This window comes from Centroberyx affinis, unplaced genomic scaffold, assembly GCF_046629955.1.
Source record: "Centroberyx affinis isolate AG114_WGS23_722 - 3 ecotype Tasmania unplaced genomic scaffold, CSIRO-AGI_Caff_v1 ptg001494l_1, whole genome shotgun sequence".
In the NCBI taxonomy this organism is placed as follows: domain Eukaryota; kingdom Metazoa; phylum Chordata; class Actinopteri; order Beryciformes; family Berycidae; genus Centroberyx; species Centroberyx affinis.
The window spans coordinates 130,663-152,814 of NW_027279959.1; the positions used below are offsets into that span (position 1 = coordinate 130,663).

A 22,152-nucleotide genomic window follows, 5' to 3' on the forward strand; every position below is an offset into this window, starting at 1 on the left:
CATGCTGAGGTGGAGCACGAGCCTCCATCGCCCAGGGTCAAACCTTTCCTCCTCAACAGCAGGGAGCTAATGCCAGGAGAAAGCTCTTTACCTGACAGCGGGCTAATGGTTACAGTCAGGACTTGGAAGGGGGGGGGGGGGGGAGTGAAAGGGACTGGTTAAGCTGCATTGTATGATAGAATAGCTACAGTGGCTGGACTAAGAGAGGCATTAGGAGGAGCGATGAGACAGCTAGACTATCTGTGACTGGGGATGCTGCAGCTGTGTGGCCAGAGCAGAGAATTAAGAGGGCAGCAGAGGTAGGCCAGGGTCGTTCACAGCCTGGGGCAACAGACAAATACAGTTACACCACTGATTGAAAAACCTGAAATTCCTCAATATCCTTCACACTAAGACACCGGTAGGAGTTTTGCTCCAGATTAGAGACCACTGTTGCTCTTGTTTTATCTATGTACTTTTGCACTCTCTTTTGTTTTCTAAGGGATGAGATGCCTTCACATTCCTCTTTATTGTCTGCATTTCTAAATATCCAACATGTTCCAACCCCAATCTCTGACACTTGACTTTAACTTCCATCACTGTGTAAGTATTTCCCTCATCTCTCTTGGTGCCCCATCACAATCCCTTGCGTTTCTTTCAGCCAAATCAAACAGATCTATCCATTGTCCTTGTCTTAATGCCATATTTTCATAATACTGTGATGATTATTAATGTGCACAGCATGTTAAATTATGTTAAATTACACAATTCAAAATCCCTACACAGGTCCACATTATCCTCTCTAGATAATTTATACACTTCTCAGAGCACCATTTCCTTCAAAAAATAAATAATAAAAAACGGGGGGAAATTACAACACATATTACTATACTTATCGGAGGGCAATCATTTCATTACAGAGGGCAAAGAATGGAGTCTGTGTTATGATCCTAATCAATATCGGAGATAAATGTGACTTTCACCCAAAATATATATCTAGGCTGTGAGAGGACACACACAATGCAGGTGATTAATGAGCAGCAGCAGATCACAAATGTAGTGAGGACCGCTTTTAAACACAAGTTCCAGGATCCCTGGTGGCACAGTCATTTAATATGAGTCACAATGATGATGAAGATTCATCACTGTGACTGTCAGCTAAAAGAATCTTTGGGAAGTGGAGCTACAAGTGACAAGGTTACCCCGCAGCGAGACTATATAGATCTGTAATGTGCACTGTGTGTTTGATAACAAATGCAGTTCGTCTGTAAGCACTTTCAAAGTTGTTGCTTGGGATTCAACACTGGTCTTTCAGTTTGTCCTTGAATATCTTCAAAGGATCATCCTTGAATAACAATATGTCTGTGGCTATCATATCTTGAATGTTTGATGTGTATGTCAAGGTAAAACTGTCTGTATAGGTGAATGTGCGCGTGTGTGTACCTTGTCTCCATGTCCCAGGTGCTCGGTCTTGACGTCACCCAGAGTCTTCCAGTTGGTGTTTCCTCCGACACCCCCACCGCTACCTCTCACCTCAGTCAGAGACTGTCCATCCATGGCATGACCCTCCTTGTCATACCTACATGTACACACAAAGAAACACAGAGCAGTCAGTACAGGTTTGACCTAATCAATCACCAAATGCCAATTTTTTTTTGGTCTGCAGGATTATTCATTCAAACACATTAGAACCAAAGGAGCAAACACAATGTGTTGCTGTTCACTTGGTTGTCGAGAGGCTGCAGGCTGTCAAATTAACAGTTAGCTTTAAAAAAATCTTGTTCTAGGCAGTGTAACCATTTGTGTTTGTCAAAGCAGGGATGGCTCAGCTGAGAGCAGGGCAGGCTGAGAGGCTTGTGAAATGAATCAACAGCGGAGGGACAGATGAGCTCGCCAGGGTCAGGGTTGTTACGGTGAAATCAGAAACCCATTTTCTCCCAATGCTCCCGGTAATTCACAGAAGACAATAGGAAGAAGAGGAGGGAAGGTAGGAAAGAAGAAGAAAGACGGGTGGAGGTAAAATGGAATTGGAAAAAAACCCACTCAGTTTAAAATGGTCCCAGAGATCAATAGAGCTTACTAATCTGTTGGCCACAAGGCAGAGTGGCGCGCAATGGGGAGGTCGGGTTGTAAATACAGGGAGAGCATGCCTTGCTCCTGGAGGCATGACTAATTGAAAATATCCCCATTAACGGTTCAGTCTGTGGCCTCAGCAACACGCGGGCTGCCAATTTCCCACTCCTACTGACAAATGTGAGCAATTCTTTCCGGTGGCACCTATTCCCTCACCAGTATACCTGCACTGCTTTGTTTTAATTGTGCCTGCATGCAGTCAGGAAATTGAACAAAAAATTCAAGACGAATCAAATCAGCCCAAATGGAAATACTATTTTCTGTCTCAGCTTAACATCTTTCCCAAGACAGATGTTCTACCAAGGGGAAAAAAAAGTAGGGTAGTGACAATGTAGCTGAACTGATTAAAAATCCATCACACTTCAAGATACAGACTGCACAGTGGTTCCACAGCATTACCAATGTATATGTAGCAGAACCAGGTCTCCACAACTCAAAATGGACCCTTGAGTAACATTCTTTCCCAGGAACAAAAATGACTCTTCACCTTTAAAGCTACTAAAGTGTCACCTTGACGCTGACCAAGACTAAGGGGGGATCTCCTCCACCAATCAGACAACGCTTCTGAAATTTACAAGTTTTATCTACAAGCCACATCAGACTGCAGACCAGGATCTCCCTCACACACGCACAGACTCACACAAATTAAAATAAGAAGATTTCTTTTTATCTGGACCAGAAGACTGAGTTCTACTGAATTGATGTTGGACAATTAGTCGCATTAGTTAATTAAATTTTGTATCATGTTACCAAAAGGATCAGGAATTACTTTACGAGTGTAATTTGATATCTTGATCAAAGTTTCATATTTCCATACCTTTACTAAATTTGATATTTTCGACTCTACACGCTACATATAGAACAAGACTTCTCCGGGCATCTGATTCAACAGATACCCCAAAGACACAGTAAAACGGTCACCAAGATACGACTGGGACGGCATCCAGGCTAAAAGCTGCTGCTGCGTCGTCAACACACAAAGAGTGAGGAGCACAGGAAACAGAAATGGCAGGGTAGACAGTGATCTTGATGAAGGAGACAAAAGGAGGACAAATTGGAGCTGGCAGAAAGTGTGCAACGGTGGACTGACAGGCAGGCAGGCAGATCCCAGCTTACAGCAGTATGGCTTTAGTGAGACTAACCAACTGTAGGAACACCAAAACAGACAGCAAGAGGCGGGGGGGAATATATGCATGTGCATGGCACAAACATGTCACATGTCAGTGTGTCAACCAACACGGATAGGACAGGAGCAGAGACATGACAGAGGGAGTTAAAAAGGAGCATGAAAGGATGACGGGAAACCCTCAGTAAGCAGTGTTCTCAGCCCCGAGCTAAGACTCTAATGCTGGGACTGAGAGTGGCAAACACACGACAAACACGATTACTCCATGTTGTGTGTGACATGGTGTTAGCCACTTCATCTGTCATGACCGACATGTGGTCAAGCATTGAGCTACAAGGAGTTTAAAAGAAGCCAACAAAATAGCTCATTTAAATATAAACACAGATGAGCACATTATTGTACTCCTATTCATTACTGTATTCTCATTTTGGCAGAATCACAGGAAAGGGTTTTTCACAAAAGACAGATTAAGCAGACTGAAAGAGGAAAACTACTATTGTAAGAGAAAGCCTCAGTAACATTATAGAATTAAAAAGGGAGGTAAAACTAAAATCCAACTTTGAAATGTCATTCCTATGCCCTCTGACAGTTTAATGCATCAGTAAAAACTCACCACTGTCTCACAATAGCTGATATAAGAGTTTGTCCTGTTATTTTGTATTCAGCATCACACCAATATGGGTAAAGGATGTTATAGCAGATAAGCTATTGTTCAAAACATACATCAAAGGGAGAAAGTTTTACGTCAGTCTTGGAGATAATGTGTCTGAGAAACATGACATCTGTTTTGGGGTTGCACAAGGGAGCTGCCTTGGTCCATTATTATTTTCACTATACATGCTGCCACTTGGTGACGTCATTAGAGAGCACAATGTATGTTTCCATAGTTATGCGGATGACATGCAACTGTACATCTCTGCTGAACCAAATGATGCTGCAGCTATAAACTCCATTACTACCTGTCTTTTGGCAATAAATAAATGGATGAGCAAAAATGTTTTAAAGCTAAACGAGGACAAAACTGAAATCCTACTAGTCAGCCCAAAAAACAAAAAGGGAAATGCTGTTTAATAATCTAGGAACATTGACTCCCTAGATTAAATCTGAGGTTACAAGTCTTGGTGTTATCCTAGTTTCAGATCTAAGCTTCAAGTCCCACATTAACAAGTGGACAAAAACATAATTTTTCCACCTGAGAAACATAGCTAAAGTACGACCATTTATAAATCAAAAAGATGCCGAAAAACTGATTCATGCCTTTATTTCAAGCCAACTCGATTACTGTAACGCACTTTTTTTTCCTTTTTTTTTTTACTGGTCTCCCGAAAAAAAAACACTGAGAGACTTCAGCTCATTCAAAACTCTGCAGCTCGGCTATTAAGCAGAACCAAGAGGAGAGAGCACATTAGTCCAGTTTTAGAAGCTCTACACTGGCTTCCTGTAACATTTAGCATTGATTTTAAGGTCCTCCTCCTTATATACAAAGCCCTTAATGGGCTAGGACCAAGCTACATTGCTAACTATAATATATATATATATATAATTTAACCCTAACCCTGTGTAAAATGAGTACATTAGATATTTTTTCAACCATCCAGGTAATGGGATCCTTTATTGATATTATCCTATATATTAACAATATAACAATATTAGCCTATATATTAACAATATAAGAGAATACAAGAATAAAAAGACACTCAACCAACCAACCCCCTCCCCCGTTGAAAACCTTACAGTTGTTGTATGTTTGTATATTTTTTGCTCTTTTAATGCTGTGTGGTTTACTACAGCCTCATGTAACCTTACACATAATACCAACAATGATAATAATAATAATAATAATAATAATAATAATAATATTCAAGAAAAAAGAGCTCTGGTATCGGAATCAGATATCGGCAGATATCCAAATTCAGGTATCGGAATCGGATCTGAAAAAAAGTGGATCGGTGCATCTCTAATATCTAGCACAATATGCTGTGTATAAACAGCAAAATAACCACCAATGCACATTTAAGCGTTGGATTTGTGTAGGTACAACCGAAGTTGGAAGATGGTATATTAGGTAGCCAGGTGATGGGAGAGAGCAAAACATCCAAACTCAAAAACATAAGCAAAAATACTGATATTCACATTTACCTGTGTGAGTGATATTATGGGTCAAGTTGAATACCATTTCTCTTCTAGACTTACATGCTACAATTCCTCTCATATGGAACAGCAATGGTGTTTGCACGCTGAATCTGTGGTTGTTCACAACCACAATCCATATTCAAATGATCATATACACAGTCAATTTGACTAGGACCACATTTTTATTTACATCAATGGCCTGGGATTGCAACTGTACTGGGGGTTAAGTGGGACAGAAGGGCAGTCCATACCAGTGGCAGCTGAAAGAGGGCAGGGTGCCTCCTGTTAACTTAACACAGCAAGATCTTCCCAGCCTGTTCGAGGCCTCCGATACCAAATTCAGTTTGAGATATCCCAAGTCTTCAAGATTGACCAAGCAAATAGGAAAATAGGGGGAAAACAGAAGTAATTCAGCTACTAATTATAATTATATTTGAATAATAAGGCAACATGTTCATTAGGCTACTCAGTCTAACCTTGTTTGCTTCTGCATTGACATAATTACAGCCCCCAAACTATATGCTGTGACCGCTAGTAGTGAAAATGGTTGGCCTGGAGTCATTCCAGTGAGCTAGTGTCAGCTTGGACATGTGTGACTAAATGAGTAATGGTGAAAGGCTGAGGTTGACAATGTCAAGAACAGAGAAGAAATATGACAAAGTGCAGCCAACACAGGAGTGACTGTCTAGTCTCAGAGTCTGGGCAAGTGCAGCAGGACCATCTCCAAATGTGTTGTTGCCACCTAATGGACAACTGCTAGTGTGCAGTTAGAAGGGTGAAAGAGTAGGCTAAATGTTGAGGACTGCTCATTTCACATTCATAATTTTCAAGAAGAGGAACATAGACAAAATGGCACTCTGTGCAAAGTAGTCTCAAAAAGAGGGGTAGGGAATCATACAGCTTAAAACAATAAATTAGGAATCCCAGAAACCAAGCTCAAGATAATTGGTGTGTAGTGCAGCATTCTTGTTTGAGGAAATTAAAGCCATTTCCATCTCCGCAAGATTAATTAGTGTGACATTAAAAGGATAGTACTCAGCTTTCCATACAAGCACACTGGGATCTGCTGAGTGGCACCACTGATACTCTGAGTTTGAGTCAACAGCTCACCAAGGATAGCCTATTCATTTGAGGAAGTCCCAAAGGTCTGCACCAAAACACAATCAAATTAAGACGCCCCCACAAGTGTAAAACAATGATGTTTCAGCATCCTTGAATCTATAGTAAAAGTGTGTCTTTGTTCAACGACGGAAGAAAAGCTTTGGGTTCTTCGAGCAAGATAAAACATAAACATGAAAGGCTCTATTCAGTTGAATTGATTTGCTTCCTTGTTCTGTTTTCCACAAATCTCATTTTGGCTTAGAGAGCAGTCATTAAAGGGCACACTGTTGCCATCCTGAGACCCGGGCTTATTGCCATAGGAACAAAAAACTCATTATGTATTCAACAGCCACTACTCGTAACATGAAAACATGCTAGGGATGGGACGATATGCGTATCTCAAGATACGCTTCGATACACGATATGGGGTTCATGGTGCAATACAACCACGATACAATGTAACAAAGTTAAATGACAACAAAGTTTGACTATGCAGAATTACCTTTATTTCTAAGCCAAAAATCTTTCTAGGAATGGCATTGGCTTGCTAGAATGTAAACAATTTAAAAATGTCATTACAAAGTGCAAATAATATAATTTCTATGGAGAGCTTGTGAAATAGTAATGGGCAAGCTGTCTCATTTGTGATTACCACAGCAAAATAATTTTTCTGTCCCCAATATGTATCGTCACATTTTTGTATTGCAATGAAAATTCTATATATTGTCCCATCCCTAAAACATGCACCAACAACATACTTCCCATCACCATATCATTTCTGTAATGTAGTCCGAAATAAAGACAAATAAAGGTTATTCTCTCCATCCTTGTGGTTGGATATGCTGCATAGTGATATTGTCTTCAACATGGTTCTCTCTCAGATTGAGAGATTAATGAGTCAAGTCTGGCTTCCTGCCATCTGTGACTTCCAAACTATTTATCAGTGGATGCCTGTGAACCTGCAGAAACCCATTGTCCAAGAAGGACCTGCATGGGCCAGCCCTTCTGCAGTGGATAAACCAACACAAGGCTTTAAGGATCATTATCTGTGGCTGTCCAAGTGAGAAGTGACTGGAGAAGTGGGGAACAACCTCCTGTCATAAAGTAGAGAAGCAGACAGGAAGTGGAAGAAGCCTTTGTTGAAATAGGGAGGTGGAGTGATTCAGCACTTAAAAGAATGGTATTCAGTTAAATAAGCCCACTCAAGATTGGCCTTGATAGTCAAGAACTTTCTACCACTACGCAAATACAAAATAAGAAAACACCATCTAATTTTAACAGCAAACATGCATTGTTTAAAAGTTCCCATATTTTTGGGACAATGGTCGGCACTTTAAAAGTCAAATGGCATTATGAGCAAGAAAACAAGTCCAAATGACAGCAAAGTAATTCACAGAAAAGCTATGGGCAGGAGCTAAAACTATCGTCAGGAAATCACCATGGCCAAGACATCCAGTGAAGTGGCAAATATGAGCATATTTTGTTGACTTGCCTCTCTCCCACCCGCCGAGTAGTCACATTTCACTGCTCTGATTATGCAGATCAGGTCCTCTGATCAACTCAGAATAAGCCAACTTTTTCCAAAGCAGAAGGAAAGAAGGCAACAGACATACCAGAAAATAAATTGGAATTGTTATTTGTGCTCACTTAACTGTCTGCCTTTCATCTTATTTCCCTGCACAGAGAGGACATTGGTATTAGGAGGTAAATAAATGAAACCCCTTGGATGGAATCGATTGGATCTCCACTCTGAAACACAGACATTGGCCTTCATGTCAGAGAGGAGGGCCAGTCCTGGCCTGTTGAAGTTGGATCTATAAGAAGGACAGATCAATCAGTATGCCACAGAGCTGAAGTGAAGGTTAAGTAGGAGCAATGGCAGCCCCCCTCAGACCATGTGAAGATTGCCTCATCCATCAATCATTTCTATGCCAACCTTTACTACTTTTTACAGCCATCTGACAATGTGTCCTCATTATCCAACCCTGACGTCACGCATTGACAAGTCTTTGTTGTAAAATGGAACAAAACAACTGAAAATATGCCTCGTTTCCCTACCTCTGACGCAAAGGAAAGCATACATGTTTATTTCTAGTCATGGTATGCACAGGGGTGGGGCAATGATTTAGGCAATGATGAATCGCAGAACTGGCAAGAGAGCCCAAAGAAAAGATGAAAGCTTGACTCATAACTGCTTTTCTATTCCTTTGCAAGAAAAGCCAGTAGAAAGTCTTCAAGGAATTGAGGCATATGCCTGTTTAATTGTGACAGTGTCTACCATCTTATAACTACATTTGGCTCTGGTATTAATAAATTCAACTATAGTGCAATAGCTATTCTTACATGCACACAAAATAACTACTGTATATGATTTATTCCTCCTTTTTCCAAGATAAGACAACTTGGCTAATTTCCACATATTCCTGTGTGTTTTCAAGTGAAAATAAACATGAAAGAAACTTAATGTACACACCATCCAAACACATACATACCCACCAATACATCAAATGCTACATCCACGTAATCAAAGAAAATGAGTCTGGATGTCAGTTATGTTGAGAGCACCTCTGTCATTTCATCTGGAGACGCTATTAAGGCAGTAAAAAACACATTTTCCACAGATTAAGAATGATTTCCATTCATATGTAATGCTTCACTGAAGCACCCCCCACATCGCTGCTAATAGAGGAAAACTAATCTTGATAATGAGAGCCGGAGCATGCACCCTCGCAACTTGGGAAATGGAAATTTACCATTTTAATCCTTTGACTTCTCAAGTCTTCAATCTCAATAGTAACGCATGCATGCCAGAGGTTAGCTTCCAGTCATTCAAAAAAAAAATTACAAAAAATTGCTGCTTAATAAATCATGAAAAATGCCTTCTACCTTATCATGTTGAGCATGTTGCACACCTACTGTAAAAGCACTTTGGCAAATACGTATACATTGCTAGGACAACATAAGCCATTTGCTGCATTGCATTATCTATGATCCTCAGGCTCACTTACCAGCCCCTCAGTTTATATGCCTCGGGGATGTCTGGGTTGATCATCAGAGTGCTGCTGAAGGATGCAGAGAGGGACCTGCCTCCAAAGTCTGATAGCTTGGCCGCCTTGATGGCAACAATGGGCTGTCCAGAGCCATCAAAATTTTCTGCCTACAAACAGAAAAAAGTAGAAATGGTTAAAAGGGACAAAGAAGCATTAAAATATTTTCGATTTTCATTTGTTTTGAAAACCTTTTTTTTTCTCTCAAGTCATGTTTTAGTATTCTGAAGGTTATGAAAAAAGGAAAAATGTAATTGTTAGTTGTGTATATAGAGCACCTGGATCCAACATTGAAATATTTAGGGATAGTATGGAGGGAATGTTTGCTAAGACAAATCAGAAGGTTATGTTCATTTGTGGAGATTTAAATATAGACCTGTTAGATCCTAATAAGCACAAAATGACTGATGAGTTTATTGATGCAATGTATAGTATGAGTTTATATCCAATGATCAAGACCAAGCAGAATAACATCACACTGTGCCACTCTAATAGATAATATATTTACAAATATTATGGAAGACAATATAGTGAGCGGGCTACTAATGAATGACATCAGTGACCATTTGCCAGTTTTTGTGATCTATGACTGTGATTATGGGAAGGATAAGGATGCCAATAAATTTAAATACAGGCGGAGGAATCCATGAGTGCATTTAGAGATGAATTACTAACACAAAACTGGAAAAGAGTATATGAAGAAGATGATACTGACAAAGCCTATGAAACATTTCTAAAAATATTCAAATCATTATATGACAAAAACTGTCCAATAAAACAATACAACAGAAAGCAAAATTATACAGATAGGCCGTGGATCACAAAAGGACTACAAAATGCCTGCAAAAAAAAAAAAACCCTATATAGAGAATTCATAAAATGTAGAACTATAGATGCAGAAAATAAATATAAAAAATATAAAAAATAAGTTAACTAATATTATGAGGATATGCAAGAAGGAATATTATAATAAAATATTAGAGAATAATAAAAACAACATCAAGGGGATATGGAGTGTATTAAATAGCATTATTAGAAATGGATCAACAAACACAAGTTACCCTCAGTATTTTATTGACAATGATAAGACTATAAACAATATGAATGATGTGGTTAATGGGTTTAACAATTTTTTTGCAAATGTGGGACCGAAATTGGCAGAAGAAATCAATGACCCACATCCAGAAGAGAGGGGGGCTGTTGATGTTTATGGGGATAAAAATCTAAGCTCAATTTTTCTAAGAGCAGTAGAAGAACAGGAAATTATCGATATTGTTAGTAAGTGTAAGAATAAAACGTCTACTAACTGGAATTCAATTAATATGACACTAGTCAAGAAAGTCATTGACGGCATTGTAAAACCACTAACTTACATTTGTAACTTGTCCTTCAAAACGGGTACATTTCCAGGTAAAATGAAAATTGCTAAAGTTATCCCATTATATAAAGCTGGGGATAGACATCACTTTACTAATTACAGGCCTGTGTCCTTACTTTCCCAGTTCTCTAAGGTATTGGAAAAACTCTTCATTGAAAGGTTAGACAATTTTATTGACAAGCATAAATTGTTGACTGACAGTCAATATGGATTCAGAACAAACAAACCAACATCTATGGCACTAATTGAGTTAATAGAAGAAATAACTAGTTGTATAGACAAAAAGAAGTATGCAGTGGGAGTATTTATAGATTTAAAAAAGGCGTTTGATACCATTGATCATGGTATATTACTCAATAAAATGGAAAGGTATGGGTAGGGGTTGTGCTGAACTGGATGAAAAGCTATATAGGAAACGGGCAACAATTTGTACAGATAGGTGACTACAAATCAACATGTATGGATATTACTTGTGGAATCCCACAGGGGTCAGTATTAGGCCCGAAATTGTTTATTTTGTACATAAATGACATATGCAGGGTATCAAAGATACTGAAATGTGTTTTATTTGCGGACGATACTAATATTTTTTGTTCTGGGAGAATTTGCAGCAGCTTTTGGAGGTGGTTACGACAGAAATGAGTAAATTAAAACGGTGGTTTGACACAAACAAGTTATTAAATTTGAACCAAACCAAACCAAAACCAAATGTAAAATAAACACACACGCACAAGTGATGATAGATAATGTTAATATAGAAAGAGTATATGAAAATACATTTCTGGGTGTGATATTAGACCACAAAATCTGCTGGAAACCTCATATAAAATATGTGCGAGAAAAGTTGGCCTTGTTTTTCCCACAACTGCAACGCTCCTTGCCATTCTGGATCATAAAGCGTACACTCTGTATTGTTCACTTGCATTACCGTATCTGAATTACTGTGCGGAGGTGTGGGGTAACATCTACAAAAGCACCAAAGCATGTACAAAGCAAGAAATAATTTACTTCCTGGCAACATACAAAAAATGTTCTTAGACAGAGAGGGGGGGTATAACTTAAAACTGAAAAAACGTTGTGTTCGTATCAATTAATTTGTATTTCAATTTGTGGGGTGACTTTGTGGAATGGTCTTGATGTAGAACTCAAGCAGAGTAAAAAATATCAAACAGTTTAAGAAGATGTACAAAAAAAAACAATTTTCGCGAGGTACAGGGATGAGGATGGGGCCTTGTTTGTCTCAAGAATGTGATGCTCGCTGATGATGACGTTGTTTTTTTTATTATTTTTCCTTTGTTTTCTCTCTGTGAGTGTTGGGACATGCCGGATGGGCACCTACAAGTTGATTATGTATAAATAGGATGAACATAGAGTATGTATGTATAAAGACGATGAACATAGAGGTTGATTATGTATGTATAAAGAGGAGGAACATAGAAGTAATTATTTAAGTTGTGTATGATGGACACTGGGGTGGATAGTTGGACTATAAACATTAAGTTCATTGATTAAGTTTAGAAAAGGGGTAGGACCAAATAAGTATTTTACATCTTCCTACTCCATTTATTATATTCTTGTTTTGTTTTCTTACACACACACACACACACACATATATATATATATATATATATATATACATACACACACACACATATATATACACACACATATATATATATATATATATTTAATTTTTTTTTGACATGTTTGAAATAAATCTATTCTATTCTAAGGTCAGAGCTAAAACAAAATGCATCTTAAATTACTGTACTCAAGAATTACCTAATGACATTAATAATAATTATCAGTGATTTAATTAGATGTGGGTCTCATTCATAGATGGTCTACTAGTTGGCTCTTATTTTTGCTTCTAACAAAAGGCTAAAACGGTGAAAACGATTCTTGATATTAGTTCAGTTAAGGGTAGGTTTACATTTTGCTTTTTAAAGTATTGAATGTTTTAAGTTTTATTTTTAGTTTGCCAAATGGTTTATTTTTTTTCATGTGTACATTAAGTTAACTATAATAACCTGGAGATACATAATGTGAAAAAACACAACAAAAAAAATTGACAAGGGGGAGGGGTGGGTGAGGGGGCAGTTCAGAGCCGTCAGAGAGAGGGAAAAATATTTCTAGCACTTTGCTGTTTGGCATTGCAATTGTTCTTTATAAACTATACATCTTGTGTACCTCAGCAAGTCCCTCCGGAGAAGGGGTATCTGTCGAACAAACAAAGAAGGAACACTGTGCTTCTTGTCAGGAGGAAAGAAATAGTGGCAAACTAAGCACAGCCCCTCTGAGCCATAGGTAAAATCAACTGCAGGAACACAGTTCCTTCATCACTCCATGACAGGATATTAAGTCAGTGACTTCAACCACATCAGCTTCCATTAAACACAAGGCACACAGGCCGAATAGGGATCTCAAAATGCAGGCAAATACGCTCTCACAACATTTTTTCAATTAAAGAAGGGAGGGGGAGAAGGGAGGAGCCTGCAGGAACCTATGAGGACATACAACTTGTCTCTTGGCAAATATGTTGTTGGAAATGTATGTGGACTAGCTTCAGTTTAGCTTCATCCAATCATTGTAATTGGGTATTTCTAACAAATTGCTATATCATTAAACAACATTAAACATTTCCAAGAATTCCCTCTACTCAAAGACAATTGTTTACAGTTACAGTAAGCATGACACGTATTACGATGTCGTAAGGACAGTGTTCATTCTGACCTCCCCTACAACAGCTCCAGACACAACCCTTCCGCCCCATTCCATTACATGCTTTGGCCTCCATCTAATCCCCATCACTCACCTCCTCTCCCCACAGTGTGACGGTCACCATCTTCCCAGACATGTCCATCAGATTGAGCGTCCTCTTGGACACTTCGCGGCTGGACTTGGTGGTGAGGCGGGTCACCTCATCCACACTCTTGCACACTCCAATCACATCTGCAAAGGAAAACATGAATCATCGTTACATGTTAGCACAGCTCACTAGGCCCATTTGTCTCTACGTAGCCCGACGGATTTGCCGTTTACACTCTAGAGTCATCTATCCAGTGATGTACAGTGCGTCCTTGACCAGACCTTGGCAAACTATGGTCTAAATTTCCCAGACAAACACACATTCCCACATATACATATCATAAATATTGATTGTGTGACTGACACCCACAGGTCACTCAAGGTCCCATGGTTTTCCAGCACAAATTGGCTCTGGGGAAATCAGTGACTCATTTTTCATTTCAAGTCAGGTGTGAGGTCACTGGCCTGCATCTCCCAGGCACATGCATTCGTAATGCAGGCTCTAAAAAGGGAGATAATCCATAAAAATAAATTATGTTTCTACGAATGCATTCAATCCAGCAAACCTAATTTGTTGACCAGAACCTTTTATTCGCAATGTGAGTGGTATCAGCAACATTACTGTTATATATCTACAGTATACTCTCAGCCAACCCCTCACCCCATTGAAGCTTTGTTTTTCATTCATTTAACCATGACTAGGAAAACCTCACCATAATGGCTGATGCTTGCTGGTACATGAGAGAAATTACTCAAACAGGAGTACAAGCTGCTGTCTCCATTACCAGAGTTACAGGCAGGCTCCTCATTATTACTTCTTCATTTTACCTGTGACAGCACTTTCTCTTTTGCTCATTGGCTCCAGCATAGGGCCCAAAGTCTATCTGCGCTACAGGCTATTACTGTCATCAGTATTATTAATACCACTTTTATCTCTCTGCTCTTATAATTACCTCAACCTCCCAGCGCAACCGTCTCTACACTGCTACATACTCTATCCTGCGCTTATGATAGCTTATTAGGGGCTCGGGAGCACCTCAGCAAGCGCCTGGGCTCTGTGTTGGTTGGTTGGTTCGTGCGTAACACTCTTTGCAATGCACAGTGCTAAGGGGAATTACGATATGCACTCTTTAGGACGTCCAGAGCACAAGACCTGCATAGGGGAAATACAGTGTGCGCTCGTACACCAGGCAGTACAGCAGAACTCATACAAGCATGAGCATCGAACTGCAGTGGCTATTGTCAATGCATGTGAATTAAGGTATACCATCTACTAGCCCTGCAGGTACAAAGATGAATGACAAATCTAAATCAAAACAAAGACAAAACCTGCCTCCAGCAGGGTTTTTCCTGCATTGTAAAATCTTGGGCAGGCCGCCTAAACATAATTTTGAGCCGGAAACATGTGAAAACTGAATTCAAATCAGCTTGAAAATTGCATTTGAATAAATGCCCATTTAAGAGAGACACAAAAGTGGACTGTGATGCGATAAACTTGTCCAAAACTTTAGGGCGCAATTCATTCTATCAGTAGTGACGAGAGAGTAAGCCGGTTGGAGCCACAGGTGGCTGGTGGAGTGAGCCAAAGTGAACTGTGAATAAAATGATGACTTCTTTCATTTGCAGAAAGATGCAGTGAATGACAGCAAAAAGCCAAGGTAATGTTTGACTTCTGCACTTAATGTTAGTAACACGCTCCGGTCAGAGATCTTTCTAGCCGGTAGACCCTCCAGTGTCTGACACACAACTACAGCTACACCATCAGCTTGGCTCTTCAGACTCACAAGGTCATGATCTTATTTTGTACATTCAGTGTATATAGGACAGCTGAATTTTTTATGATGCATTTGTTTCCAAAATCAAAAAGGGAAAAAAAAACATTTTGGGGAAAACAGATTTTGTACATGTCTAATTTATCATAGCATGACGACACCTGATTCAATATAAAAATTTATTAATCATAACAATAACAAATTGGGATTATCCTGTGATAATATAAGGAGTACTTGGACATTTTTAGGGTAATGGCAATCATCTTTCATGTAATAAAAGAGATCCCAGCCACATATAAACATCCCTGTTGGGAACAAATTAAGTGATGAATTAATACTGACAATTTTATGTGTCTGTTCTTGTCCTCTTAGCCATGGAAATATGAATAAAATTGGATTTAAAAAGATAAGGAGTGCCTCAACTAGGACAGTGTTATGTCAGTCTATGCCAACAACGGGTGTCTATAAAAGCATCAAATTGGAATGGAAGGAGTATGGGGGTTAAGTTGGAGGTGATGACAAAGCCAGACCAGGCGCACTGAGGCACCACCTAAGCCTCTTTTTGAGCCAGGGAAAGCCCTGCTCCAACCCCCTTTCCAAACAGCACTGCATTCACACTCTCACTGAGCATAACAAATGCAATCAATTCTCAAACGGTTGAACACGGACAACACAAGTCAGTTAGGAGTCATATATTTATGATAGGACCTGCAGAAATTACTCATGGGCATGTGGCATGACTTCTATAATAACGGAACAAGAAACATGGTGTTAAGTGCAACACAGCTAAAAGTGAAACAATAATGGCTGGGGATCAGCGTGGGTTACACTCTAGGGCTTGTGAACGCCTTGTTCACACAGGACGAGTAGCGGCCAAGTACCGCGATTTCGCGCACGAGTTGCTGTTGGGTTGTTCACACAGGAAGCGCATTTCTCCGTGTTAGGGTTTTGTTCCAATTCCAATTTTGTTCCAACATTGTGTTCCAATAGCCACCAAAGCTTCATCTGTTCACTGCTGTCCTTGTAGAAACAATGCTGACAGCTCACTGTACTTTTCCACATCAGGGATGAAATTTATATCTTCCATCTTCTTCACTTTCTCCCTTTCTTCACAAACTCCCTCATATCAAAGCTGTCACATTTATTTGTTTTCTCAGCAAGAGTCGTGACTTGTGATCAGGCAATAATTAGGAAAGCCTAGGGGACCTAGATATATCTCTCCCCCTCCCTCTCTATCTCTTTAAATAATGACATATAGGCCTAAATAAATTAAGTAGCCTATAAATAAACAAACCTAAGCATGTATCCTTGTTTACTTTTGTGGTAATTCAATAACAGACGCAATTTTCAAAAGGCAAGTGATAATTCAAAACCAGATAGATCATCATCCTACAATGTTTTGCATTTAAAACTTCCAGCAGTGCAGATGGATTCATCAACAACAGTGAAGACCCTGGTAAGTTGATCATTTGATATATTTGTGCTTCTGTGGTGATATAATGGAGATATGACCATCTATAGTGTTTTCTATGTTGTTTTCCTGTGAAATGCGCGCCGTGGCACGCAGAATAAATAGACCAGACACCGAAACTGCCGCTCCAGATCGCTTCGGGGCCGTTCCGCGTCCTGTGTGAACGCGCCATAATAATTTTGCTGTGGCAGATGAAAACAGACGACATTGGCCAATTATTCTTGTGCATTAGTAAGGCTTTTACCAAAAGACCAGACGATCATCATTAATGGAGCTGATGGCCGATAATGTTATCTCTCCCCTATGCACTGTTAGATAACTGCATTCTGTGTATATATTTAGAGAACAGAATAAAACATGAAACCACACTAAACCAAAGTCCTTGATTCATCATTTCTCAACGAATCAGTCAGCTACATTGAGCCACAATTAGCATATCAGACAAACAGCTTAACAAACCAACTGGACTTTGCCTTTATCAGGCTCTGTCCTGCACAGCTCTGCACGGCCTGGTTCTGATTAATGGAAATGGTATTAGATTTAGTTAGTAGGGCTAGACTAGTTTCCCCAATAGCAGTAGTCCAGTCGGTGCCGTTTGTTTGTTTGTTTGTCTGTTAGCAGGATTATGGAAAAACTACTGGCCTGATTTTCATGAAACTTCGTGGAAGGGTGTAGCATGAGCCAAGGAAGAACCCATAAAATTTTGGAGCGGATCTGGATCCGACTCATGAACAAGCAATAATAGCACGAACCTTGGCGGAGGTCTGCGCTCTCCGAGTGCCCTTCTAGTTTACAAATGTGTTGCAGTTTCTGTCACCCTCTAATGGTCGTAAAATCGCTCAGTGTAGCTTTAAAGTGAAAATCTAGACTGCCTCCCTCTCTTAGTGACAGGCACCTTGGCGTTAACAGGAGGAGCTTTTAAAGTTAGCGTAGATTCAATCAATCCAATCATGCATACCCCCCACCTCCACCTGAGCACCTGTAAAGCACCAGCGCACTCGTTATTATACACGTTTGTTATCAATAATTAAGATTAATGTTGGTCCCATGGCTGGCCAAACTGCTCCTCACCCACAATGGCGTCCTTGTCTCTGTTCTCCAGGTCACCAATGGAGATGAAGTCACACTGCACCATGGGAACGTCGCTGCTGTCATCGCAGGGGATAATGGAGGACTCCCCGTTGAGTGTCATCTCGTAGTCGTTCTTCACAGATGTGTACTGCTTGTTGGCGATCTTCAGGGAACCCTTGGAGATGTAGAACACCTGGGCCATGCAGACAGATGAACCACATGTTAAACAGAGATCTGGGAAGTATTTCACCTGACTGAATGGCGCAAACAAGATACGACTTCATACAGTCAGGGGGGACGGGGGGAATCAACAAAGGCTGGCGGATGATCATAAGCTGCTTATTGTGTGGGTACAGTGCAGCGGGATGACTCATTCGTAGTCTCTGCGGTTTCAATTCACAAAGTACTGGCAGCTGTTTATAGAACAGTCAGTGGCCAAATCCGTCTTAGACAGCAAAGTAAAAGACAGTACTGGCAGATAATTAGAACATTTTGAGTCATTATCAGGAGGCAGGTCTCACCTTGCCAGTCTCGATAAGGCCGTAGAACTTGTCCACCTCCTGGTTGAAACCAGTCACTCTTATCTCTCCCTGCATTAAAAACACAGCCATTAGATCAACCAAAGCACAGGCAGAAAAGATTTTGTTAAGATAGAACATTTACAATATTTGGAAAAATAACAGGACCATAAAACTCACACTCTCATCCACAATCTCCATGGAGAAGAGTTTGCCTTCACCACGAGAGTTGCTCCATGTGCGAATGCTGCTCTTGTTGGTGACACGGGCACGGACAGTCCACCTGTAGGGGGGAGATGAGTTTGATACCAGTATATTTCTGACCATGAATGAATCACCATCAAAGTGGATACTTTTGTAACATCATGATTTCTGCCATACTGATAATATTTTGGATATGGCAAATTCTTAACTTCCCCTTCCAAAAATGCCCAAAAACCCTTGTAAAACACAACTACTTAAGCAGGTATCGATTTACCTGCCAATCAAACTTTTCATCTGCAGAGAAAATCTTCAGCTCGTCTTTCTCACAATGATAATATTTTGGGCCAGTCCATTTGACTGACAGCTGTGACAGTCACACACTGCACAGATTAGAGTTTTTTTCTCTCTCCCTGTCACTCTCACCCTCCACTAAGTTCTTTGAAAATATATATATATAAAAAAAACTAACTTTCCTTTCAAAAGTGTTCTTCAGGCTATCACTGGGTATGTCAAATCACTGTTTAAATACTGATGTGCAGCATAGTAAAAACAATAATGGTGACAGTGTCGTAGTTGTATGGCTATGGCACTATTGGAACAACTCATAAAGCAACATGCAGTAGACCTGCTATCAGGTATCATCTGAAATGGTAAGGGTATTATACTAGACCAATCAACCTTCATCCGAAAGGGAAAGAAAAAGAAACAAAGTGCATGGTGCTATTGGACATTGATAAATTGCTACAGCATAATACCTCGAAGGCCTAACTGCCACTTTGGGTGGCTCAAGTTTAGACTCCTTGCCTTCCTGAGCTAACTGCATCCAATTTGCATATTAACATGCTGTAAAAGTATTATTAGGTTAAAGGGCCTAAAAACAGATTCACCTTAGGTCTGTGAGCAGCTTTTTCTGTTTTGTTTTCCTTTTCACTACCAGAGGTGAAACTCTATTTCATTGCAATGTTTACCCTGTGTAGGCTGTGTATATGACAAATAAACAGACTTGAACTTGAACTATTGTATTATTCTTTACCTCAAAGTGTGCGGTACAAACACGACATGTTAGCTGTAGCCTTCCAAGTCTGGTAAGAATTCCTGCCTCACATGGTCTGTAACTAATAGTTTTCATATGCAACACTTAACCTGGTTGTCTTGCACTGAGGCATTACAGATCTGAATAGACACAACGGTATTCATTGAGGGACTGATCTTCCTACTGTACCTTATGTTTAATTTCCATATTATAAAAACTCAATACAAATGCCTAAATTGTAGCATACGTTGTTTACATTTTGCTGGTGCTTTGGAGTTACTTTTTTTTTATTCTAAATGTATACTGTGATATGTTATTGTCCCAAATATGGAAAATATACTGTGATATGAATTGTAGACCATCTTGTCCACCTCTGTTGATCAAAAGACACTCACTTTGACTGGTAGGGGTTGAGGCTGGCAATGGGCACAACTTTAGAGGAACCCCCAGGAGTACTGGGCATAGCAGATGGAGCCTTCTTCCCAAAGTCTCTATTGAAACCTCTGTTCACTGGTAGAGGAATGAAGGGAAAAATCAATGATCCATGAAGAGCAGTGATGGAGAGGAGTCAAGTGACAGGCACATGCATTATTCATCAGAGACGAATTACAAAAATCCAATTTCTTTGGATTGCAACTGCTTGATCACTCTAATTATCTCACTTCATGAGGAAAGTTTCATCACAGAAAAACCTAATGAACCTAACTGGTATATTTACCAGTTGATTTGGAAAACTAGCAAAAGGAAAGTGAGTAGAAAGGAAACAAAAATCCTGTCAAACCAAGTTGTGGAGATGTGTGATCCGACATTTCGGTGAACGGGATGATTCACATTTCACAGAATCAGGGCAGAGTGTGAAATGCTGTAACAAACTGGAGCTGCTCTTCCCCCTGGAGAGCGGTGCTGCCTGACTTTGAGATTTTCCGTTTGAACAAGCGTTGCACATTTGATTTGTGTGCGTCTCACGCGGCGGATTAGAGTTCAAAGTGTCCACTTAAGTCCTCCCACTTTGCCAACCACTGCACTTCTGGTAATTAAGCCCCCAGATCAAGCAGCGCACACACAGAAATGAACAATGACTGTGCTGATGAGGAGGGTGCTCGCCACAACCTCAATTCCCACACGGCAGATTAGAGGGATGAATACCTGCTATGACACACGCTAGAGGACAGCAAAAGCCTTCTGACAGCCGGATTGCACATCTCTCCTGGTCCAACTTATTTGCTACGCTATGATCCATTGCTTATCTTTGTCATGAACTGCCAGTGTTTCAAAAATAAATCTGTTTGTTCATGGGATTAATATAAAAAAATCTCTCCTGGTGTCAAATGTCAATTTAAGGTAATGGCTGTTCACCACATTGTTCTTATAGGGTTTCTACCATACAAATAAAGAAATCCACAATGTTTGACATGCACATCTGTCTCTAAATGGCATAAAACAAAGTCCTATGCATGCAGCTGGCTAACCAACAAAACAGATTCATGGTTGATACAGTTTATGATATCAAATATATAAAAAAGGGAAGGCCAGCAGCATTGTGAGGGTCAACCCAGAGGAAAAAAGTTGTTGAGAAGGAGCTGAAAAGGCAAATGTTTTTCAACTGTGCCGTCAGAATTACTTGCGTCTCATATCCTGCAAATCTCTGGGTCACCAAAAAATATGTTAGCAATGGAGAAATGCTGCCATCTGGTGGTTAGCCTTGCACAAGCCTCGTGCATTGGATTTTAACACTGGCAACACCAAATACATACTCATGCACAAAAAAAGAAGAAAGAAGAAAAAGAATCCTGCCCATTTTATTTTACATTATAGTAAAAAAAAAACTGTATTTACCATCATTTCCATTTTGCGGCTGCAGGGGGCGGACTGGAGGTTTTGGGGCTGACTGAGGGCCTTTACTCTGACCTGCAGGCAAGATTTGACATTGGAATTAGCACTCTGCACCACTGTGGCACAGAAACAACAAGAAAAAAAAAGGATAATGTGGTTTTGAAGATCAGTCTCACCTTAGAAACAAACAAACTTACTGAGCACTGCTTCTAATTATGCATGCATTAAATAATTACATCTCATAGCATTGTGAGATTGGTTCACTGTGTTTTGAAGCATCACCTTCAGTGTAAGGAGTGGGTTCTCCAATCCTCCCATCGACGTCTTCAGCAGGCTTGACAACGTCCATGTCCAGAATGACAACCACCCGTCTGTAACAAGACATGGCCATGAACAGCAGGAAAAAAAAAAAGAAAGAAGAGATGTGACGGGCATGTTAATTACTTCCTCCTGTGGGCATTTATGTGTAGCTGTCCCCAAGTGTTGCCAACACAATGTGTGTGCATATCTATGATTATTTTCTGCTTTAGATCAAGAATCAAGTC

General features: G+C 39.9%; 1 protein-coding gene across 4 annotated transcripts in view; it reads right to left on the minus strand.

Annotated features, from left to right (window-relative positions):
• rpa1 (replication protein A1) overlaps positions 1-22,152 on the minus strand; it is a 36,465-nt gene that overhangs the window by 10,302 nt on the left and 4,011 nt on the right. Inside the window, exons 5-14 of one of the 4 annotated variants that reach the window (XM_071527136.1) lie at positions 21,890-21,978; positions 21,611-21,682; positions 20,921-20,923; positions 20,170-20,284; positions 18,718-18,820; positions 18,541-18,609; positions 18,020-18,212; positions 13,713-13,849; positions 9,481-9,629; positions 1,423-1,558 (exon numbers count right to left, since the gene is read on the minus strand). In XM_071527136.1, the coding sequence (XP_071383237.1) occupies positions 1,423-1,558; positions 9,481-9,629; positions 13,713-13,849; positions 18,020-18,212; positions 18,541-18,609; positions 18,718-18,820; positions 20,170-20,284; positions 20,921-20,923; positions 21,611-21,682; positions 21,890-21,978 (1,066 nt within the window). Of the gene's footprint in view, positions 1-1,422; positions 1,559-9,480; positions 9,630-13,712; positions 13,850-18,019; positions 18,213-18,540; positions 18,610-18,717; positions 18,821-20,169; positions 20,285-20,854; positions 20,874-20,920; positions 20,924-21,601; positions 21,683-21,889; positions 21,979-22,152 lie in introns of all 4 variants that reach the window. The other 3 variants (XM_071527135.1, XM_071527133.1, XM_071527134.1) reach the window with 3 other exon arrangements.